We start from the raw sequence: 25,040 nt of genomic DNA, 5'->3' as shown, positions 1-25,040 counted from the left end.
CATACATTAAGACTTTCCAGACCAGTGTGTATTAGAACAAGAATTGGACCAAAGGTTGGATGGTAGACAAACTAATCAGCTGCAGTATCAGCTTTAAGCTGTTTATTTCCCACCTTCTCCATCAGTCCGCATGTTGAAGGAAGCACAGCGCAGCACCTCAGACCAGACATGAACAGTGATCAAAAGCATAGCAAATATTCACAATTCATGAAAATGAACACTTGTAACTTTATAATCACTTTCTCCTCATTCCAAATCTTCCCAATTCTCTTTCGATATAACTGATCGTTAGCCAATTTAAAATGCATTCTATTATTTTGACAGGAAGTAAGCATCCAACAATATTCTCCAACAGGTAAGTCTACAGTGTTTTGGAGCCAGACACATCAACTGTGTGTGTGTATATATATATACAGTATATACATAAAATAAGTTTTAATTATTTTTTAACATCTATATCCATATCTATATAGCTATAAAAACAAGACTGATTTAGGAGCAGCACAAATAAACCAACATTTTCACCAATAAAAAAATGAAACGGAAGTCAGTTTTCAGGAACGTTTTTGGTATGTTTTTTAATAAATTAACGTTCATTCAAAATACAGTGCCAAAGGAATATGATGCAGCCAAACATGCTAGTAAGGTTTGTCATGAAGCACCTGTGCTCATGTTTTTAAGGTAGGAGGACAACCCCTCCCCTCCCTCCCCGACCCACCCTCTCCACTACTGCTAGTGGTTGCTGGGACCATTTCCATAGCAACAGCCCTGGGCCAGCCCTCACCTCTCAGACCCAGTCAGCAGCAAGATTCCTCAATATTCACTCACAAGAAAATTTAATCTGATAGGAAAATGGATCTACCCACAATCACACTACAGTAATGTCTGATATTAAATTAAAAAAAAAGAGAGAGACACTAATACAAAATAGACCTGGTTATTTTCCCCACACTAAAACAGTTTGTCTTTTAAACATATGAAAAATATATATTTTTATATTTATATATATATTTCAGCAGCTTGGAAATAAAAAAACAACGCATGAGCCCGAAACCTATGGTTGTACTGAGAGTGGAGTTGAGTTGTGTGTTGTTGCAGAGACCCGTGTGGAAAGAACAAAAAGAAACGCAACCAGAGAAGAGCCAGGAAAAAAACAAAACAAGACTATCATGATGGTATGAAGATGGATGGAGTTGGAGTGAGCGCTGTAAACTGCCAGCTGTGTGGAAGACGTGTGTGCAAAGAGACTAACGGACAGCTGTGGAGGTGGATCAAAGAGACTAACAGACAGCTGTGGAGGTGGATCAAAGAGACTAACAGACAGCTGTGGAGGTGGGTCAAAGAGACTAACAGACAGCTGTGGAGGTGGGTCAAAGAGACTAACAGACAGCTGTGGAGGTGGGTCAAAGAGACTAACAGACAGCTGTGGAGGTGGGTCAAAGAGACTAACAGACAGCTGTGGAGGTGGATCAAAGAGACTAACAGACAGCTGTGGAGGTGGGTCAAAGAGACTAACAGACAGCTGTGGAGGTGGGTCATAACAGACAGCTGTGGAGGTGGGTCAAAGAGACTAACAGACAGCTGTGGAGGTGGATCAAAGAGACTAACAGACAGCTGTGGAGGTGGGTCAAAGAGACTAACAGACAGCTGTGGAGGTGGGTCAAAGAGACTAACAGACAGCTGTGGAGGTGGGTCATAACAGACAGCTGTGGAGGTGGGTCAAAGAGACTAACAGACAGCTGTGGAGGTGGATCAAAGAGACTAACAGACAGCTGTGGAGGTGGGTCAAAGAGACTAACAGACAGCTGTGGAGGTGGGTCAAAGAGACTTGTGGAGGTGGGTCAAAGAGACTAACAGACAGCTGTGGAGGTGGGTCAGAGACTAACAGACAGCTGTGGAGGTGGGTCATAACAGACAGCTGTGGAGGTGGGTCAAAGAGACTAACAGACAGCTGTGGAGGTGGGTCAAAGAGACTAACAGACAGCTGTGGAGGTGGGTCAAAGAGACTAACAGACAGCTGTGGAGGTGGGTCATAACAGACAGCTGTGGAGGTGGGTCAAAGAGACTAACAGACAGCTGTGGAGGTGGGTCATAACAGACAGCTGTGGAGGTGGGTCAAAGAGACTAACAGACAGCTGTGGAGGTGGGTCAAAGAGACTGGACCTGCAGTCACCTTTTTAAACCTATCCACCTCCCCTGCGGCGCTTTTTAACTCACCGCCCAGTCTTCTCATCTACAGGGCCGGTAAAACACAAGAGATCGATCTACTTCCCAACAGTGGTGAGAGAAAAAAGAGGAGAGAGGAGGAGAGGAAAGCCAGGATCAGAGAGAGAGGGGGGGGGATTTTGGTACAGTTGCCATTGTCATTCCAAGGAGGTTTACCAGTAAGTGCATCATCATCATCCTCATCATCACGAAATCAGTTGACGTTTAGATTATCACATTGTAGAAACAGTATGACAGACTTGTAATAATATCTAACAGATGTCACAACTGACAAAATATGAAAAAGAAGACAAAAAGAACAACCAAAAACATAATTTTTCAGATTACTAGTATTTTTGAGAGGCATGATTTCCCCCAAGCTGGTCCGGGCCACGCAGTTCATCAGCAACAGCTGGAACCTTGAACGCAAGCTTCGGAAAGTCCTTATAGTCACTCCAGAGCACAGCTACACCAAAACCCTTGTAGTTCAGAGTTACTGATCTGCCCCCCTTCCTGTCCGCCCCTTTATGTTACAGATCCATCGTTCAGTCAACGTCGCGGTGGGAGGGAGGGAGGGAGGGGGGAGGTTAAGAGCTATACGTGAGGGAGGGACACCAGCTCCCCGTCCACCTCGAACTCCTCGGCCCCTTCGGGGGAGAAGAGGTAGGTGGGGGGTTTCCAGGGGGATTCCTCCAGGCAGGAGGGGTAGAGCTTACCCACCGCACAGCGGAAGTCCTTGCCCAGGTCCCACAGCACACGCTCGGACACGGGCTGTCGCAGGTACCAGCGGTCCAGCTCCGCATCGTACTGGTAGATGGCGTACTTGGCCCGCTCGTTCATGTGGGTCTCTCGCATGAAGATGCACAGCGAGTTGAGCAGCACCACCGCCCGCACGCACGGGTCCGAGTAGCGCTTGGCGGGGATGTTGGCGGCCTGGCGCCACTCGTTCTTGTTGACGTCGTATATCTCCACGGTGACGGAGGAGCCGTCGATGGTGCTGGTGGGCAGGCGGATGCCCGAGTTGCTGACCACGTGGAGGCCGCCGATGTAGAAGATGAGGTCCCCGAAGGCGGCGGCCGAGGCGAAGCAGCGGCTGGTCTTCCGCATGGCCATCTCCACCCAGGTGTCAGCGCGGGGGAAGTAGCAGTACATCAGGTCATGCGTCATCACGTAGATGCAGTCGTGCGCTGCCACGGAGGTGCTCCAGTTCCAGGCGAAGGGCAGGGGGCTCATCATGCTCCACTCATCCTTCTCACAGTCATAGCGCTCCACTGTGCGCTTGTTGAGCTCCCCGCCCACGTTATCGCCCCCGATTGCATAGATGTAGCCCTCGCAGTACACCAAGGAGGGCTTGATGCGGGCGCACAGCATGGGGGTCTTGGGCACCCAGGCGTTCTGCTGGGCGTCGAACCAGAAGAAGCTATCAACCGAGCGGAACACAGCCTGTAGCTTGCCGCTCTTGCCATGGTTGGTGATGGAATTCTTCAGCGGGATCTGACCCCCGGCGATGAACACATCGTTGTCAGGGGTGACGAGGGTGCCCACCTTCTGCAGGTCTCCCGGGGGGTTGCTCAGCTTGTAGACTTTCTCTGCCTGCGGGCTGTAGCACACGACTGTATGAGAGTATGCGAGTTCCGTCTCTGACGTGGCCTCCATGAAGATCAACATCTCCTCCTTGGTCATGCCTAGGCGGGGCTTGAAGAACTTGGGCATGGACTTGTAAAGGCCCTGCACCACCACCGACTTGTCGTTGGGCGGCAGGCCCTGGAACCAGGCACGCTGCGTCACCTCGGACAGCGCATCGATGCGGATCTGGCTGAGGACAGAGGAAAGGTGCTGCGAGCGCGCCTCCATGTTGTACTCCAGCCACAGCATGGCTGCCTCACGCACCGTCTCCTCCTTCTCCACGTTGAGGTTGTCGCTGCTCAGCACGTCTATAAGCAGCTCGTGGGACAGCTGGAGGAAGGCCTCCTGGCGGTAGACCATGGGGAACTTGTGCTCCACCATGCGCTTGGCGCTCTGCTTCAGCTCACTGCAGCTGAACAGGTCGCCGATGCTCAGCATGCGCACACAGTTCTCAGCGTTGATCTTCTTCACCAGGTAGTCCCTGCACTGCAGCAACACGTCCTCCACCTGAACGGGACAGACACACCGCAGTCAGAAATCTTACACAGTCTTACACAACATCTCTATCTTTCTAACCAAGCCATTGAGCTATATTCAGAACCGGGAGAGACCATAAAACATTTAACTCAGACCACAAAAAAATATACCCCCCCACACAATTTTTTTTTTTTTTTTTTTGGTCCAAATGAAATGTTCTAGGGTCCATCCTGATTTTAAATATAGATGAATGGCTTGGTTTGACCAAGTAAAACTCTTTTGATAAGGATTTGTTGAAACGTCTATGGCGAAATTAATGGAGAATTAAATAATTTAGGATGCGTGCCGAAACCGGAAGAGGGAATGACTTGGGCACTATATTCCGTTAAGACTGACGACAGACGTTCACCCCACGTCACCTCCGGGGCTAAGTGGCACTGCTCCTCATTCAAAACAACTATGGCGGAACCCGTGATTTTTTTAGATATACATATAAACTTTTTATAGATAATCTTTTTAGACTTAGCGCCAAACTTTGTTTTTCTACGTACTTTCTCCGAATTGTAACTTACCTTATTAACTGCAACCATTTCCTCTTCTCTTTCTCATCGCAAAGGGAAGCGGTAGAATGACAGTTTAATCGTTTTTTTAGTCTCGGATCTATTCAAACAATGAGGGACACAGCACTGCAGCATATTGACAACGCAGAGAGGCTTGACGCTTGGACCCGGAAGTCGTATTGTCGGGAGGTCATACATCACAGCTTAACAAGAGAATCAATGTAATTTATGTGCTGGTAGTCTCGCTGGCCAGCCTCCCCTCCCTACCGTGAGGAGTCTGGCGTCAGGTCTCCATAGTGGGATTGCGATGGGCGGCGTTTAGCGGCAGTGCCCTTGGAAAATAGTTTCCAACAATCCAACTTGCCGTTTTCAGCGTGTAGGTTTCTGCAGTTAGCTTGCTAGCGTTGTTGTTTTCACTGAGGCGGCAGGGTACTATTTACAGCGACACACAGGGAGGAGGGAGCGGAAGCCGCTCTGATTGACATGTTCGGAGCCAATGACAGAGCTTGTAATAAGCCGGGAGTGGACATCCGGCAGCAACTGAAACAGTCGCTCCAATGGGGAGCAGCTGTAGAGCAGGGGAGGGCTTATCCCAGTTGTCTGTTTCCGTGGCGCCAGACTCCTCTCACGGTAGGGAGGGGAGGCTGGCCAGCGAGACTCATGTGCTGGTAACTCACAGACTTGAATAAGGCAGGAAGTTGACTTTTGCATCCGCTGGCCACAGTGGCTGGTAGATTATAAAGTTCACCATTAAAATATGAATTTCAGAATGTAAAGATCTTACCAGGCACAATCCACGTTTAACTACTCACTCTGAGCTGGACTGGGCAATAATAATAATAATAATACATGTTAAAAACGGTAACAAAGAGTGCTATGACCAAAACTAACAATTTTAAAATTTGAAACAATAAGATACTGTAGTTCAACACATTTTAAATGGCAAGAATAAAGCCTGCTTACAAATTAGATTCATAACACCTGGTTCACACCATAGGTATCTCAGAAGCAGTGCTGCACGGAAGCTTTGAGCAGGAGCCTTGACATTCACACCAGAAACACTCTTTTCTCCACGCCTCACTCTGTTTTCCCCGGCGCTGCCCAGCCCCCGCTCAAAACTTGCATTGACTTCATGCCTGGCTGCTCGAGTGCAGCGCAGCACTGCACACTTCATGCCTGGCTGCTGGAGTGCAGCGCGCTGCACGCTTGATAGACCAGAAGCTGAAACTATCGCTGCAGCACGCTTGCAGCGTAGCGTGGCGTGCGGCTGGTGTGATGGGTCTCGCCTGTTAACAAGGACGCTGAAATGAATCAAAATCATTTGAAGTGTAGATGAGTTTAATGAAGCACTGGCCTGTAGGAAGCAGGCGGTCTCGTACAGCGGCTCCACTGTGCTGTCGTTGAGGTTGAGGTTGCCGGTGTAGGCGTAGGTGATGATGATCTGCAGCGTGGCTGGGTCCACGTTCCTCAGGTGGACGTGCGTCTGCTTGCTCTCACTGAGGCCGCTCATAAACATGGCCCTGCAACACACATACACACACACCGCATCATCAGCCAACAGTCCTTATTGAGCTGGGGGGGTGAACTAACCAAAGGGGAGATCTTAAAGGGACAGCTTTCACTTGTACGGCTATTTATCCATCTACCGGTACATCGTTTTGTGTTAGTTGCCTGAGTTTTGGAGATATCGGCTCTAGAGATGTCTGCCTTCTCTCCAATACAATGGAACTGGATGGCACTCGGCTTGTGGTGCTCAAAATGGCAAAAACATACATTTGAAAAACTCAACAGTAATGTCTCTTTCCAGAAACCATGACCTGGTTATTCAAGATAATCCACAAACCTTGTTGTGAGCAGTTTCTGCAGGAACTATTTTCTTTAGACCGAACTACACCCACTAACTGGCTGCTAGCTAGTTCCTATATAAAGCTGCCCACAACTAGGTCTGTGGATTATCTTGGGTAACCGGGTCATTATTTCTAGAGACATTGCTGTTGAGTTTTTCAAATGTATGTTTTTAACGTTTTGAGCACCACAAGCCAAGTGCCATCCAGTTCCATTGTATTGGAGAGAAGGCAGAAACGTTGCGGCCGATATCTCCAAAACTTAGGCAACTAACACAAAATGATATTGATTGATAAATAGCACTGCAGGTAAGAAGAAAAATATGTAATTTGGATTTTAGGGCGAGCTGTTCCTTTAAGCCTAGGGCTGAACTAGCACTGTAGCCGCGGCTGTACCCGAATATTATTCTAAATATAATATATATATATATATATATATATAATACAGCTGCAGACTAGGATTAAATGCAGACTCAGAGGACAAATTGTATATACCGTATGCAAGTGCTGAGAAATTATATATACTATATACTATATATATACATATATATACATAATATATATACATACATATATAATATATACATACATATCTATATATTATATAATACAGCTGCAGAGTAGGATTAAATGCAGACTCAGGACAATCTTTATATATGCAAGTACTGAGAAATTACAATAAATAATATAAATTAAATATACAACTAACTTGGTCACTGGCCCCTTGCAAAAAAAGAGAGGCCTATGGTCCTGATTTTCAATTGATTTGTTTAGGATATTTCTTTATTATTCATTCAAAGTTAGTTTTTCTGTCTTAATTGTGGTGTGTCTTCTGTCTTAACACATTCACTGCCAGCCATTTTTTTTTACTGTAGGTAGGTTCTGCCAGAGGGTTTTTTTGAGGATTCTGGCTCATCTTTCAAGACCCGAGGATTCTTTTCTGCTAAGATTTTGTGAACACACAATATCTCAAAAGAACTAATAGAATGTGTGCTTTCTCTGTCTAAAAGAGTTAGTTTGTAGAGTTAGTAGTTATGTAAGCATTAGCAGTTGAATACAGCATGGTTTCAGCGTCTGAAAAAATATTTTGAGATAAACGGCTTTTTGTGAAATTCGATAGAACAGTCACTTTAACCATTCATTTTTGGCATCAGTAAGACGTCAGACATCTAAACAATAGTTTTGAACAGTAATTTCCTCCATAACAGCAGGAAACACCCCTCTCATTCAAACTCCTCCCTCCGTGGCTGCAGCGGGTGTGTGACAAGCGAGTTGCTGTCTATGCTGCCTGTCTGCTGGCGGCCGCTGTGCAAGTCTGGATCGGCTCGCTCGTTTCTTGTGGTTTGTGTTGAGAGCTTTGATGAAGCTTTTGCGATTCTGGTCTTATTTATGCTGCGTGTTTCAAAGTGTGTTCCACCCGTAATATATTATGCAAATTTGCAATCCCGCACCGCCAGCAATCAGCGCGAAAACGAAAGCGTTTTCGCCAATCCATTTTCATGAGAATGGCTTCGAGGAAGCCATTCTCATGAAAATGCTTGCCTTCCTCTAGTCAGGAGAGCACTGTCGCCACTTAGTGGGTCGGTGGAATGGGTTGTAAACGTTCGGTGGTTCCAATAATTATATAAGAGATGTAAAAGGGTTAGATGCACATCCCACGGTCAAAAAAAAAAAAAAAAAAAATTTGACGGAGTAATACGTCATTGGCAGTGAACCGTTGGATTTTTTTTGACGGAGTAATACGTCGTTGGCAGTGAACGTGTTAACAATGACCTGAGGCTTAATTGTCTCGGATTTGGACTCTGTTTCGGCTGTTCTTTTTTAATGTGACATTTTTATTAAATAACAATAACACAATTAACACCTCCACTATTTAGTCAGCAACCCCCCCCACCCCCCAAACTAGTGGGGCAAGAACATTTCAAGCAGATTCATTTGAATACAAAATGCCTAGATTTGGCATTGAAATATTTAATCTCATCTGCAGTGTTTGGGATTTTTCGATGTTGAATGCAGGGAACCTTTCAGTCCACCAGTCACAGTGGGAGGTACACTTCCTCCTAATTCAGTCACTTTTATTGTTTTACCGCCATCAAGGTTTGTCAAATAAAACCTCTAAATGATGGCTGGCTAGCTGCCAGTTGCTGGCAAAACAACAACCTTACCAACCACAGCCAGAGCGTAGCTGCAGGTGGCTGATGAATGGCTGGAGTTAAATTCTCACCGTGTCTGTGTGAATTCTCATCGTACACGTCCTTTGAATGCAGCAAAGTCCAATAGATTTATTTTTTTCAATGCCAAAAAATTCCATGTAGAAAGAAATTTATTCTTAGTAGCAGGGTGGAAAAGGCCTTGAAACAGCATTCAGACCATGAAATAATAAAACCATTTTGAAACGGACATGGTAAAGGGTTCCCAAAAACAACCAGTGTATAGAAGACAATCTATTATTAGGGCTGACTCTTCACTGGCCTCACGATTTGATTACGATTAATCTGTAAACGATTCAATTCGATTCCACGATGCATCTCGATACAGCTCAAAGTATTGCCGCTTCAAGTATCACATCCTCAATTTTCTATACTATTACTGCACATGGCTACTTTCACTCAATTAATACAAGCAGTCAGATAAATATCAACTTAGAAAGTGCTTTAAAATCTGAACGTCAACATAAATTTAAACGAGTCAGCGATTATCTGTCAATGATTCGAGTTGATGCATCGCGACACGTGCACATTGCGATGCATCGATTAAACGATTAATTTTGACAACCCTATCAATTATACAATATGTAATCAAACTGTATTATATCTATCATATCAGTGGATGACACTGACTGATTTAATTCAATGATTCCATAAAAGGCAAATATTGGTTGATTATATTTGCAAACCGGCAGTTTTTGTGTGATACATTTTGACCTTGTATCAATCCATGGTGTTGAGGTTTCCAATGCTTGAAACGCCCACGTTGTAGAACGTTAAATTGCACTCCACTGTTGGGCCTTTTTCTTCCTTGATGGTGATTGATGAATTAATTGACTGACAGAAAATTAATGAATTGTAATTTGGATTATGGATTTGTTTAGTCATTTTCAAGTAAAAATACCAAACATTTGCTGGTTACAGCTTTACAAATGCTATATTTACTTGGTCTTCTCCATTTCATAATTCATATAATTATCAAATGAAAACTTTCATTTTACTGCTGTGTGCAGTCATCAGTAGTGCGCATGCATGCGCTGTGGCAAATGAGGAAGTAACTACAGTTATTCTCTCCTGTTCGAACTCTGTTCTGTTCTCGGTCTGGATTTACTACGAAAATGACCGTTTTGACGTAACTTTGGATTATTATTTCATCACGTGGTAAGTACACGAGTCACAACATGTACATGTGTCTTTATGGCGCTGTTTGAATGTGCATTTTGGGCGACTGAACTGTAGTAGGCAAATGTCCCATTGACTGCCATTGTTAGCGCTAAGCTAATTAGCATTTGAGGGCTCTACCACAGCTTGTACTGCACGCAGATGGAAAATAAATAAAGCTATGTACATTCTAGTTTTAATATCATATAATATAGCAGCAGACATGATGGTTGACCCTAGCAGCAGACATGATGGTTGATGACTCTAGCAGCAGACATGATTGACATGACTTGATTCTTAAAAATGAGAACTTCACCGAAAAACAATGATTTATTTTGCAAATGATCTCACAATATCCGATAACTGTAAATAGGGCTGGGCGATATGACCAAAATTTCATATCCCGATATAGGTCATTTCATATCCCGATACCGATATACATCACGATATAGCATATTTTCTGTAAATTCAATTTATAGTTTATATAGAATGACCACATGGCCATTTATTTATGTAGCAGTTAACCCAGTTAACATGTTGTCAAACCTCACAAAGGATACATGCATTCACAATACAGATAAGCATGGCTATTTTTTACAACACAAATACGGTAATAATAATTAGTTGCAGGGCAATAGAATGAAACACAAACTGAACCACACCACCAGTTTGATTTTCAAAGATTACATTAGAGCAAAACGGGTAGAATAAAAGTTATTTACCCTATAGTTCAGTCCAGTTCTCTCAGTTCGTTTATAAAGGAACAAACATGCTCCACTTCGGGATTTCCATGTTACCAGTTCAGTTCACTCAACAAAAGTACTCCACTCCGGGATTTCACGGTTATCCAACCAACACAACTCACCCAGGGAAAGCTAAAAGCTAAAGCTAACGATAGACGTTTGGTTATCGGCCCTCAAGGGATTTCCTTGGGATGATGAGAGGATGGGAGGAGATGTTTTGCCAGGTTTAATGTTAGGAGGACACACGCAAATATGGATCAAACGTGGACTTAACACAGCGCAAATGCCTGGGTAGAGTAGGCGGACGCAGTGGAGGTAACATCTCCCTGCCTACTCACCGGCTGATTTGTGCCACTTATAAAAGGGACACAAGGGGCTTGTTGACACAGAGTCTGGTGCGTGTGTGGACTGTGGACGTGAGTAAAAAAGAAAACGGAATGAAGAAAGCACAGCGTCATCCAAATGACGCCAACATTGCCGTAAAGAGTGTGATTTGCAACACAACGATATAAACGATAGAGCATCATATGAGACGAAATACATTTTCTATCGTCCAGACGAAATATATCGTCATATCGCCCAGCCCTAACTGTAAAGCATTTTGCAGGCATTCATTTACGTAGTTTGACAGTTATTGAGAGACAGTGTATTTGAATTAAGTTGTGGACCAGTTGTGTGCGATCATGTACAAAGTAAATCAGCATTGCTTTTCAGTGAAGTTCTCCTTTAACAGTAGCTTTATAATGATCAGCCTGCCTACCAGCACATTTCCCTGATGTGAAGTGACACAAAGTGAGTCCTGTGACTAATTCAATCAGCATGTGGCTAGTGGGCTAAACTGTGCATAACTTGACTCCAGTTGGGCTACGTCTGACGTCCAGTGACCACAGCCTGGCTGTGTTACATCCTCATATGACATGAAATGTTACTCTTAAATCTCTCATGCGGCTTCGTCCTTTAACAATAATCTGTCTGCAACAACTCTGGCACGTATGTGTGCATGTATGGGGAGTTGTACTTGGGTCTGTGGCACGTATGTGTGCATGTATGGGGAGTTGTACTTGGGTCTGTGTGTACTGCTCACAGCAGGGGCTAAGACCAGGGCCTTACGCAACCCTGCAGGCATAAACCCAGTGTCTCTTTCTCTCTCTCCAAGAACTAGGGCTGGGTATCGCCACTGACTTCCCGATACGATACGATTTCGATACACAAGGTCCCAAGTCGATACGATTTCCGATACGATATTTTAGTTACAATACCAGTTTTGCTTTGATAATGGAAGAGATTCTCAAAGAACTAATGCTGTAAATTGTACAAGGAACCCTCTAACCTGGTGCATTATTAAAAAATATTAATATTTACATTAAGAATTGACCATAAAGCAAGCAGTTACATCATGTAATTCTTTTTTATTTAAACATGACCAACATAGTCATCATCTTATCTTTCTTTACAGTCTTCTGTCTCTTTCTTTACAGTCTTCTGTGAGAAGCCAAACAAATTTAGATTTCCACTATACAACAGAATCATTGAAACATTGTAAACAGTCTTCCTGCTGTACAGGCACAGCAGCTCCATCACCATCAGCTTGTTGCTGTTGAAAGATAAAATAAATATTCATGATCAGGATAATAAATAAACCAATAAACCATCATATACAAATACTGTAGTGTAGTGTACAGGAACACTCAGTTATTTCTATAACTTGCATTAGATGCCTCCACTTGCTCCAGACGAGCAGCTTCAGTCAAGACAGTGGTCAGCCTGGAGAAGGTGTCATCACGGGCCCGATCGGACAAGAAGGGCAGAGAAGTAATTGTCGGGTACCAATCCGTAGCTCTGGATGTCCAGCTGTCGCAAGTTATAGCGACTCTCTCTGCTGACTTCAGTGAAGTTGAGACGTTCTTTTTCACCTCTTCATACAGCTTTGGGATTGCCACTTCACTCAGTTGTTTGCGTGACGGTAGCAGTGGCACGTAGCGTGGTTCAAGTGACTTAATGAGGCTTCGCAAGCCAACATTTTCTACAACGCTGTACGGCCGCAGATCTTTGCTAATAAAACTTGCGAGAGCCGATGTTTTCTGTGCACGTGGAGAAGTGGATGGAAGCTTGCACACATATACGGCGTTGCTTTTGTCCAGCTCTTCACTACCTTCCTGCTTTTTGAAGCCGAAATGCAGCCAGACATCTGCTTTGAGATGTGGCGGCGCCTTGAGTAGAGCAGCCTCCGCCATGTTTGTTTTTTCAGTCTGAAGCATGGTCTGAAAAGCATAACGAGACCTCGCGAGATCTGGCTGCGATCACGTTGCGCCAAGAACTAAACCACGCGAGACTAACGGGTAAAAATAATAATAATAAAATAACGGGGGAAAATGCATTTTAAAAGATGGATCCTGGGATTTATGTATCGATAATTGTTCCTTCACATGAATATCGATTCAATATCGATATATTGATATATCGAACTACGTGACAAGACATTCCCCAGCTAACACAAGCCTTCTCCAGAGTCCCACAGCTCCCCTTTACTCAAAGCAAGCCGTGCAAGAGAGGGGGTGGAAAGAGAGTCGAAGGAGGGGGGGGGGGGGAGACACAGAGAGTGAGATGCAAAGAGTGAGTGAGGCGCAGAGTGTGAGAGACGCAGAGAGGGTAAGAGGAACAGTTAACTGTTGGAGGAAGAGACCCCGTCTCACACGTCGGAACCCTGGAGGGGAAATGCTTTGAATGTTCTCACCGGATAACGAGTGCGTGGGAAAGATCGGGAAGAGGTGGGTGTGAGAGAGGCATTAAGTTGTCGGGAGTAGGGTGTCAAAAACATTGATACTTTGGTACTTACTCGATACTGACAATTTGGAATCGGATATGATACTCATTTGCAACAGTATCGATACCATAAGTGCTTTCTCTAAATGAAAAATCAAGCATTAATTAGGGCCATATGATTTGATGCAGAAAATTTTTTTGATGCAGAAAAATTATGCAGATAAAAACGGACGGAATCATGGAATTTGGTAATAAAAATGGAAACTGTAAAACATGACGGAATATTGCAGAATTTGGCTGAAATTGATCAAAGTAGCCATAATTATCAAAAAAGCTTTACTTCACCTCAGAAGTTAGTTTTCACTTGGAGAAACATGTCAAAAAGGCTGTCTGAGAGCCAAGTCATAAAAAAAAATCCTAACCCCTGAATTAAAATGAAAATGGAGGGGAAAAAAGTATTTGGAGGGGATAGAATTAGGAAAAAAATTAATCAGATTTCATATGGCCCTATATTATTGCTATTACTAGCCACACACAAACTCTGCACCACTGCCTACAGCCCCTCCTCACTAGCAGTCAGCAAACAGCGCAAAAAAACAAAAATAAATAAATATATTTTTTTTGTATATAATTTTAAAAAGCCAAGGTGTAATTTATTTATTTTATGTGATTATTGCGCATTTTTCATCCATTTTTGTTTCAATAAAAAGGAAAATCCTTGAACTCAGTCTGATTATTCTGCCCTACAAATCATAACCGCAGTAACTACGCCAACACTGAAACTGAGAAAAATGGCTTTAAAGTTTTTTGATTGTCCAGCCAAATGAGATATAGGTTGAAAAGTGGCAATGCGCGTATTAAATATGTATACATTAAAGTATTTTTTGGGGGCAAAATAATGATCAATTACTTGACCTATGACCCCAGAAATGCAGATACGACACCTTAAACAGATGTGTAGGTAGTACAAGGGAAAAGCGCAGTAACTACAATCTAATGTGCTTCTCCTGTCTTTCATGAGACAATTGTAATCGGTTTTGATTTCGATACCACATATCTGTATTTAATTGTTTTATTGTTTACAATAAGGGGGTACGGTGGCGCAGTCGGTAGCGCTGTCGCCTCACAGTCAGAAGGTCCTGAGTTCGATTCTCGCCTGCGACACTGTGGTTGTGTTCCCCCCCATATCTTCAGTGCCTACTGCCCAGGTGGGGTATCTCGTCGTAAGGGCCTTTCTCTCTGTGTGGAGTTTGCATGTTCTCCCCGTACCCCCCAGGGGGTTCCTCCGTATAACCCCCCCACTAAAAACATGCAGAAGATCAGATCGTCATCGTCATCCGACCAGTGACGACAACATCCGAAGTTGGTCCCCGGGCGCTGTACGAGAAAGCGACCACTGCTCCTGGCCTGCCCCTCGGAGGAAAGGACATGCCTGGATGGGTTAAATGCAGAGGACACTTTTCACCGGCCACCGTCAGCATGAGTGTGTTGTGGCCGCATGCATGTATTGTGGTGTTCGTGTGACAATAAAAGACGGGCTTGTCGTTACGAGAGAGGTTTTTTTTTTATGTTTAAAACATTTAAATGGATGAGTAACAGATAAATTCAGGGAATCCTGAAATCAGTTGATGTAATCTTCACCACTGGTGTTGCTTTTTGGTCATCATTCTGACACAATTAATTAATGAGCACAGTTGTTTTATTATCTTAATTTAGAACAGGTTTTCTTTACAAATCAGATCAGCTTTTCAGATTGATAATTCATACAAGAACATAATACAGTATATTACAGAGCATATTAAAATTATTTTGAATAAAATGAATTACAGACTGAGTCTGAATACTGATAATTTATGCAGCAATTAACAAGCTTGTCCTGATGAGCTAGGTAGTGATACCAAACAAGTATGACTATCTACAGCCAGATTAACACTTCCCAGTGGAGAACACAATTCCCTTCTTTATTGGATGATCTCTTATGGATTATTAGCTAGGAATACAGCATTTACGATTTTAAAGACACTGAAGACTCATTCATTAACAATTTGGACAGCTGTCAGTGCGCTCTCATATTGGGAATTGACTGGATTAACTAAACAGATTGTGCAATTATGAGTGATTGATATGTTGGGCTTTGTTATGGAAAGAGCGGGAAAATTGCAGTAACTACAAAATCCAACCAAAAACCAGTCTGAACCGCAGTAACTACACCTCAAAGTGTAGTTACTGCGTTTATCTCTGTTAAAGTCCAGCTGAAGCTCTGAAAGCAAATCAAACTGCAGTAAGTGTAGTTACTGCAGTTTTGTCTGGTTTTTGGTTGGATTTCATAGTTACTGCAACTTTTATACTCTGTTTTTTCAAATATAGAGCTAGACTGAACTTAGAAAATTTGTCACATGATAAAACAGATATCTAAAAGTTCAATTTCAATAACTCAATTTTGACCAAAATTGTAGTTACTGCGGTTTTGATTTGGAGGGCAGTATTGTCCTGGCCTCTCATATTGTTACTACGTGCCCCACGCCCCACCATCAAAGCTTCAAATATATTTGAATACTTCTCACTGAAGCCCAACAATGGTATTCAGGGACAGCCCTAGATCCATTGTCCAGGTGTGGTCAGAAGGACACTCGACCACATGCTGATTAAAAGCACTGTCAATAATAATCCACAAATTCCAGCCCTGCTGACATGATTTTTTTTTTTCATGTCATAGTTGCATGCACCTGACAACTGTTTGTTACAGTCTACTTACAGTCCACCTTAACTGGATGTGTTTGTGGACTACTGTACTTAGGTAGATTTTGAACAATGCAACTTCGCTTCACTTGCACAAAACATCTTGTGCAGCCCATTGGCCAGCTGGGGAATTTGTAAATTACCGTTATGACAAAACTGTTACTGTTAAAACAAAATGAAAATATGCTACCGTTTGTTTACTGCTGGCCTTGGAACTAAAGTTTATAGTAGCCCGGTGGCCTGCAAAAATCTTTTTTTTATTAACAACAGCGATTGCTCGACCAAGAGCACGTCGACCAAACAATCGACCAATCGACCTGGAGGGGGCAGCCCTAGGATTTTCCCCTACCTTGTTGGATAAATAAGCGACTACTTTCCGTCTCCATGTTTGTGTTTTTTGCTTAGCCAAGTTGCTAACAGTCTGTGCTGCAGAGGCCAGGGGGCTTCAGGCTGGGAGAACACCAGATCCCGTCAGTCACTGAGAAGCCAGTGGAGAGCCTTGGGAAGGTCTTCATCTGCAGGCTGAATGACAGAGATTCCATCAAGGCAACCAGTGCTGACTTGGAGGGCTGGTTGAGAACAGTGGACAAGTCTGGGCTCCCTGGAAGATTCAAGGCCTGGGTCTACCAGCATGGAATCCTCCCAAGAATCCTCTGGCCTCTGCTCATCTATGAGGTCCCCATGACTGTGGTGGAAGGTTTTGAGCAAAGGGTGAGCAGCTATATGCAGATGGCTGGGACTGCCACGCAGCCTAAGTAACATCAGGCTGTATGGGAACACCAATAAGCTCAGGCTCCCTTTCAGCTCAGTCAGGGAGGAGTTCATACCTGCAGTACTCTGGATCCAGAGATGCCAAAGTGTCCGGGGCAGAGATTGTTGTGAGGACAAGGAGGAAGTGGAGGGCAGCCGAGGTAGTCCAGCAAGCAGAAACTCGACTGAAGCACAAGGCCATCCTTGGAACAGTGGCACAAGGCAGAGGCCGACTTGGGGGCCTAACAGCGACCCGATACTACTCTGCCAGCGGGAGGCAGAGGCAGATGCAGGAGGAGGTGCGAGCTTCAGTTGAGGAAGAGCGAACCAGCAGGGCAGTGGCCATGCGGCAGCAGGGTGCCTGGATGAAGTGGGAGCAGGCGATGGAGCGGCGTGTCACCTGGAAGGATATCTGGAAGTGGAACCCCCAGAAGATCATGTTCTTGATTCAGGGGGTCTATGATGTCCTCCCAAGCCCATCCAACCTGTGCATATGGGGCAAAATGGAAACACCTGCATGCCCCCTGTGTTCCAAAATAGGGACACTGGAACACATCCTAAGCAGCTGTTCCAAGGCGCTGGGCGAGGGCCGGTGTCAATGGAGGCACGACCAGGTCCTCAAATCCATCGCTGAGGCAATCAGCAAGGGGATCAAGGACAGCCGATACACCCGAGCCACAGCCAAGGCCATTCACTTTGTCAAGGAAGGACAAAGGCCAGAGAAAACACAGAAAAACTGCTCTGCTGGTTTGCTCTCCACGGCCCAAGACGGTGATGACAGCTGACCTGGAGAGGCAGCTGAAAATTCCGCCTCACATCACCCAGTCCAGATTGAGACCTGACATCACCTTGGTCTCAGAGGCCACAAAACAACTAATCTTGCTGGAGCTAAAGGTTCCCTGGGAGGAGAGGATGGAGGAGGCTCAAGAAAGAAAGAGGGAGAAGTACCAAGAGCTGGTGGAGGATTGTTGGAGGAACGGGTGGAGGACCAGGTGCATGCCAGTGGAGGTGGGCTGTCGGGGATTCGCCACTCACTCCCTGAGCAAGGTCTACGGCACACTGGGCATAACAGGTGCCAACCGAAGAAGAGCCATAGGCAACAATGTGGAGGCAGCAGAGAAAGTCTCCAGATGGCTCTGGTTGAAGAGGGGAGAGCAGTGGGGACAGTAGAATGCCACTTGGACACAGGCCGGGGTCTGATCAGCCTCGGTCGGGTCGCCTGGAGGAGGGTGTCTGTTGCAAGACCCGAAACACCCAGTGACTCCAGGAAACACTGATGATGTGTCCAAGGTTGTGTGTGCATCAGTAGATGTTTCTGTTAACAATAGCACATATCTATATATCTATATATATACACAGATCCTTTCCAAAAAAAATTGAATATCATGGAAGTTAGCTTTTTCCATAATTCCTTTCAAAAAGTTAAACTTTCATAGATTATAGATTAATTACACACAAAGTGAAATATTTCTAGCCTTTGTTTCATTTTTCATAATTTTGGCCTACAGCTCCAGAAAACCCCCCAAACAGCATTTCAAGAAATTAGAATAGTGCGAAGAAAATCAGCAGTTACTTCTCAGTTATTTCAGAGAATGAATGTGTCACACTCTAATCATCTAATTAACTCAAAGCACCTGCAAAGTTTTCCTATGTCGTTAAATTGTAGCTCAGTTTCTCAGTTATTTTCCATGATATTCAAATTTTTTGGAAAGGATATATATATATATATATAATTACTTTTTATGCATCCTAAAGTGTTGTCATTTCCCCATGTGGCATCAAAAGTGGTATTGAATATCAATATTTTCCTGGGTATTGTATTGATGTCATAAATTCTAGCATCGTGACAACCCTAGTCAGGACCTTTTCTTGGAATGCATGTGTGAGTCAGGGAAGGGGGAGAGAGAGTCAGGGGGAGAGAGAGGGGTAGAGTGAGTCAGGGAAGGGGCAGAGAGAGGGGTAGAGTGAGTCAGGGGGAGAGAGAGGGGTAGAGTGAGTCAGGGAAGGGGGAGAGAGAGGGGTAGAGTGAGTCAGGGAAGGGGGAGAGAGAGGGGTAGAGTGAGTCAGGGGGAGAGAGAGGGGGAGAGTGAGTCAGGGAAGGGGGAGAGAGAGGGGGAGAGTGAGTCAGGGAAGGGGGAGAGAGAGGGGTAGAGTGAGTCAGGGGGAGAGAGAGGGGTAGAGTGAGTCAGGGAAGGGGGAGAGAGAGGGGTAGAGTGAGTCAGGGAAGGGGGAGAGAGAGGGGTAGAGTGAGTCAGGGGGAGAGAGAGGGGTAGAGTGAGTCAGGGAAGGGGGAGAGAGAGGGGGAGAGTGAGTCAGGGAAGGGGGAGAGAGAGGGGTAGAGTGAGTCAGGGGGAGAGAGAGGGGTAGAGTGAGTCAGGGAAGGGGGAGAGAGAGGGGTAGAGTGAGTCAGGGAAGGGGGAGAGAGAGGGGTAGAGTGAGTCAGGGAAGGGGGAGAGAGAGGGGGAGAGTGAGTCAGGGGGAGAGAGAGGGGTAGAGTGAGTCAGGGAAGGGGGAGAGAGAGGGGTAGAGTGAGTCAGGGAAGGGGGAGAGAGAGGGGTAGAGTGAGTCAGGGGGAGAGAGAGGGGTAGAGTGAGTCAGGGAAGGGGGAGAGAGAGGGGTAGAGTGAGTCAGGGAAGGGGGAGAGAGAGGGGTAGAGTGAGTCAGGGAAGGGGGAGAGAGAGGGGTAGAGTGAGTCTTCCAAGGCTGCATGAGCTCCTGTCTTGTACAGATGGACCCTTGCCAGAGCTCCGTCACATTCACTGCAGTGCACACACACTTCATTATGCAATGTTGTGCGTACAAATGAGGCCTCCCCAGGGCCTGGAGGGATACTTCTCTGGAAGCACAGGTTAGAGATTGCTTCATTTGTTCCGTGTAGGAGCGTCACAGGCAAAACAACTGGTGCAGAAGGGGACTGGAGACCCGGCATTCAAGGAAACACCCTCCATTTATTTTCCTCCCTGCATCTATGTAGTAGGTAACACTTCCTCAAAATACATGCTCCATTATTAATTGTAATTGGAGGAGGAAACTACTTACTATCATAACAACTGTGCTACAGAATGAGAGCGGGCCTAGGCCTAAACACAATCAGAAAAACATAAAACCCCCTAGCCAACAGTGTATGGTGCATTATTCATTGTAACTGTAGGAGGCAACCTTTACAAAACAACTACGGTACACTACATAAGAAAACTGTGAGGAATGATGATGACAATCAGCCTACCCTGGCGTCACTTATGTCTGTCTTTAAACAAAGAAATCCTTAATCCAGACTGCTAACGTACAACATGAACTACAATAACAGCAACAAGTTATTCATACCCGCCCGGGCTGTAGTACTGGACTGGCAACGGTCCGGCGCACTCACCTGAAATAGGAGCTACATGTGGCCAGGACCATCTTGTGACATGGGAACTCCGTGTCCTCCACCAGCAGCACAACGTCAGTCAGTAATTTCTGTTCGTAAAAGAACTTGAGCTGCTCCAGCAGGGAGACAGCGTAGTCCGTGTTGACCGGCCTGCGCTCACCGAGATCCGACATGGTTGCATCCCATGAATCGCGCCCCAGTTTTGAAAGGCACGCGGCCGGCAGAACCGGACTCAAAACAACCAGGGGAAAAATTTATTAAATTAAACAAAAATTAAAGCGGATCAACAGGGCAAAAATAGCACCTCCTCAACACCCCCACTGGCCCAAGTGGAGGTGTTCTCTCCTATGCTGAAAGCTTTCTGACGCTCCTTCTGCTGAAGATGAATGTAGATGCCAGGCAAGGTTTTAGTGCTGTGCTAGTAAGCCTTGTAGTCAGGAGTCTAGAGTAAGCGCTGCGTTTGTAAGCCTTGTAGTCAGGAGTCTAGAGTGAGTGGGCTGCGATGAGGTTTGGGCTGCGTTAGTAAGCCTTGTAGTCAGGAGTCTAGAGTGAGTGGGCTGCGATGAGGTTTGGGCTGCGTTAGTAAGCCTTGTAGTCAGGAGTCTAGAGTGAGCGAGCTGCGGTGACGTTTGGGCTGCGTTAGTAAGCCTTGTAGTCAGGAGTCTAGAGTGAGAGGGCTGCGGTGAGGTTTGGGCTGCGTTAGTAAGCCTTGTAGTCAGGAGGCTAGAGTGAGTGGGCTGCGGTGAGGTTTAGGCTGCGTTAGTAAGCCTTGTAGTCAGGAGTCTAGAGTGAGTGGGCTGCGATGGGTTTGGGCTGCGTTAGTAAGCCTTGTAGTCAGGAGTCTAGAGTAAGTGGGCTGCGGTGAGGTTTGGGCTGCGTTAGTAAGCCTTGTAGTCAGGAGTCTAGAGTGAGTGAGCTGCGTTTCTCCCCCTGGCTCGATGTTGACCCGTTGTCTGATGTCGTGCAGTGAGGCACAGGAGACCGGAGGTAGAGGGAGAGCCACACCGACTGTTGCGACACTGCTACATCAGTGCTCATCTGAAAGACACAGGATGGAAACAACAAAAAAGAGCATTGGTCAGACCGGCATGCATGAAAAGCACCAGGGCACAAACAATAACGTGTTCGGGGGTGGGGCCAACATGGGGCAGGGAAAGCAAAAAAAGTCATAGCCACTACCATTTTTAGCATGTGATAGTTGTGAGAGAGCCTAACCATCTCTCTACATACATTAATTTTTCTGCCACTAGCTGACATCTGTCACCTTTTTAATTTTCTATAAGTGGCATGTACTAAACAACTCCTGTTATAGTATTATATCTCAAATTCAGCTCGAGAAGCAGCTGCAGGCTGCAAAATGAGGTCTAATTCTCCTTCTCTTTGGGCACATCAGATCAGCAAACATCCTGAATCCCCTGTGCATGAGAAAAACATCCTGAATCCCTTCTGCATGGGAAAAGTGCGCCGTCAACGATCTGGTCTCCCCTGGCAGGTCACCTGCCCCCAACCACCCCCTCCCCCCATCCCTTGCTCGCTCCATCACCCGCTCCCAAAGACTGCACTGACAGCCAGACAGTTTGCTACAGAGTCTGTGGGGAAGCGGGTGGCTGCCTGTGGGCACTGGGCACACACAATAATACACCAACTTGCTTTAAAAGAGCCATACAGTTGAATTTGTCAGCTGTTAATGGACACAGAGCATACTATTTTATTCAAGCAGAGAAAAAATAACACTTTTGGCTGTACAACGGCTTCAGTTCCTCCACTCACATCCGAAATGACTTCAGGCTTTTTGGCAGGCTGCCATGATACAGAGCTATTAAGGCACTTTTACTATCAATACATTCATTGGCTTCAATCAGTGCAGCTTACAGTTACACCAATAAGGATACTAACGCTATATTCATCTCTACAACACGAGTGCATTTCGACAACAGCAGGGGGGGAATTAAATGCAAATGTAAATGATCTAGCTGATATCAAGTGTATTATTTACCTCTGTCTAAAACATGTCAACAGAAAAACGAACTACCGTAATGATTGGGCTAATTCGGGGCTCTTTTTTTAACAACCATCTGAATCAGATGTTAGCGACGACCACGCTGCAGAAACAATCTCGAATCTCGTCGCATTCCTATCTTTTCGTCTACATTAACGCATCAAGTGACAACTGTCAAAATCAGAATAACTAATGACTGATTGACTTTTCATGCTGAGCGAGCTAACATTAGCTCTAACGGATCTGATAAATTATAACCAGATAAGGAGCAATTTGCTGAATGAAAACGTTAACTTTTAACAAACGCTAGACGATATTTAGCTTTCAACATCAATACTAAAACCTCTACATTTTACTTGGCTCCTACCATGCGGGGATGCAATGCTGTTTACTAACGTTAAACTATTCGTGCAAGCTATAACGTTAGGTAACGTGGTAGCACCATCAACGTTAGTCATTACATGACACATCCTTACACCTAGGCCATCAACAGACAACTGCAAACACACGCACTACCTAACGCTAGCTGACCAGCTATCTAGCAGGTTTGCTTACATTTACTACTAACCTGGGTAAATTGCAAACAATCAGGTAACGTTACACCAGTAACGTTAACGTCAACTGCAATTCATTCTGAACGTAACGTTAAGCTGACGTAAGGCAAATGTATAACGCATTTCGGACTTAACGTAGATTTATAGTTGATGTTAGCCATTAGCTCGGTTAAGTACCAACGGAGCTACAATTTCCACCTCTTCCCAAAACAAACCCTCTCCAAAACATGGCCAAGCAGGCAGACAGGCCTAACTTTCCTGCTCACATAGCGTTAGTTGGCTGAGGTTAGCTAACTTCACTAGCTTCTCCACTCCGCTATCCCTTTGCTTTTGTTTTAATGTAACGCTACATTTCCAGCGAGTTGGTCATCGTCGTTTCGAACAACTAACTAGCGTTAAGCAATAAAAAAACAAACAGCTAACGCTGATTAGCTAGCTATCAACGATCTAACCAGAGCGTTATGTCTGTTCGCTAGCGATAGTTGCCTGGTAGCCAACCGCGGTAACATGTAGCGTTAGCTTATCTGCGCTCCCCAGTTCCGGGGTAGCAGAAAACTGCTAACGAGGTAGCAAGTATGGGAACACACGAGCTAACGTTAACTAGCTGATAACAAGTCAAACGTTTGCTGTCATCACGTGCAAATGTAAACTATTTTCTGACATAATATGGAAAGAAACATAACTATGTACGTTAGTAGCAATAATAGTCATGTGCAGTGCGGACATGCTGCTAGAAGATACAAGAAACCCCGCTAGCTTGAACTAGCGTTAGCTAGTTACATACGTTAGCTGGCTAACTGCTAAAAGAAACAGTGTCTCAAACGGCTAAAATCAGGCACATTTCGGAAGCATGGAGGGATCAATACATGCATCAAACGAATATTTACAAATAATGCTGCTTGCTGAGGTTGGCTGAGGTGCCTTCAAATGGGCTGCAGGGTTTGAAGACAGCACAGCAGCATAGAGACGTATCCTTCGTTGATTAAGGTATCCCACAATCCCGTGCGTCCGCAGTCGCTCCACTGCGCAGACGAGGGGGGAGGGGGGGGGGGGGGGCAGCCCCGATTTTATTTTTTGTTTATTTATTGATTGAATATTCATTCTAGGCTACTACCTTCACTGTTACCACTAGGCTGCAAACTAATAATAATAATAATAATAATAATAATAACAATAATAATAATAATAATAATAATATTTATTATTATTATTATTATTGTTGTTGTTGTTGTTGTTGTTGTTGTTGTTGTTGTTGTTGTTAATAATAGTAATAATAGTAATAAAATAGTCATGGTCGTCCACGTGGTGCTGCAAGGCAGAGAGCTGAGCAGCTCTTTGTGCAGAATGTACAAGCCATGACAACATTAGGGACGAAGTGGTGTCCATGAGGAATTGTCAAGCCATTTAAAATGGATTATCGCAAGCAATCCTTTCACATAGGCTACTTTACTCATATATGGAAAAAAAATAATGAATAAACAATGTGTTGTGCGACTCCTCTGGGACTGGTTGTCACCAGGGAGATGGGCCTCTCCATGCATGGATAGAGCCAGGATGAACCAACAAGGCATCACTGGACTCTGTGTGGTCACAGCCTGCAGCTGGCTGGAAGGGAACAGCTTGCGGTTCCAATATAAGCTACCAAGCTTCTGGCTCTCCAGCAGGTTTGATGCAGATGTAATGTAACATCCATCAATGGCACCCATCGACTTTTGTGTATAGTTTAGTTTATATATAGGCCTATATTTTTTATATCAGTGGTTCTCTCAAACGTTTTCACATCAAGGACTCCTAAACTGACACACCTTAGACCAGTGGTTGTCAAAGGAGTCCGGGGACCCCCCATGGGTCCTTGAATTTGAGTTAAATTGTCGTTTTAACTTTTATTTTCGTGTGACTCCTCTCAAGTTACAACTCGGCTCAAGGAAGTACAAATGATAAGAGTCATACAATACACCAAAGTAAAAGTTAAAGAGTGGAGAGTCCAAGCCTATATTATTGAGCGTCATGACACTCTGAGTCAGTCAAAAATATAGCTTTGA

The 25,040-nt window shown here is 44.8% G+C and overlaps 1 protein-coding gene across 1 annotated transcript; it reads right to left on the bottom strand.

Moving 5' to 3' along the window:
* Positions 1–748: 748 nt before the first annotated feature.
* Positions 749–23,990, bottom strand: kbtbd2 (kelch repeat and BTB (POZ) domain containing 2). The gene is made up of 4 exons (XM_083650916.1): positions 23,886–23,990; positions 20,446–21,483; positions 6,223–6,388; positions 749–4,338 (listed from the first exon to the last, which is right to left on the bottom strand). Exons 2-4 carry the CDS (start codon positions 20,616–20,618, stop codon positions 2,800–2,802), a joined length of 1,878 nt encoding a protein of 625 aa, XP_083507042.1. The 5' UTR covers positions 20,619–21,483; positions 23,886–23,990; the 3' UTR covers positions 749–2,799.
* Positions 23,991–25,040: the final 1,050 nt, after the last annotated feature.

This window comes from Poromitra crassiceps (genome assembly GCF_964638095.1).
Source record: "Poromitra crassiceps genome assembly, chromosome: 2".
In the NCBI taxonomy this organism is placed as follows: Eukaryota; Metazoa; Chordata; class Actinopteri; order Beryciformes; family Melamphaidae; genus Poromitra; species Poromitra crassiceps.
The sequence above is the reverse complement of the archived record's forward strand: the minus strand, read 5'-3'. Positions and strand labels throughout refer to the sequence as shown.

What these genes read in the sequence shown, in the direction of transcription:
- kbtbd2 (XM_083650916.1), bottom strand. Translation starts at nt 20,618, where the DNA reads ATGTCGGATCTCGGTGAGCGCAGGCCGGTCAACACGGACTACGCTGTC. An exon ending in ACATGTAGCTCCTATTTCAG is followed by an intron (nt 6,389 to 20,445) that starts GTGAGTGCGCCG and finishes TGTGTGTTGCAG; the next exon opens with GGCCATGTTTATGAGCGGCC. An exon ending in AGACCGCCTGCTTCCTACAG is followed by an intron (nt 4,339 to 6,222) that starts GCCAGTGCTTCA and finishes TGTCCCGTTCAG; the next exon opens with GTGGAGGACGTGTTGCTGCA.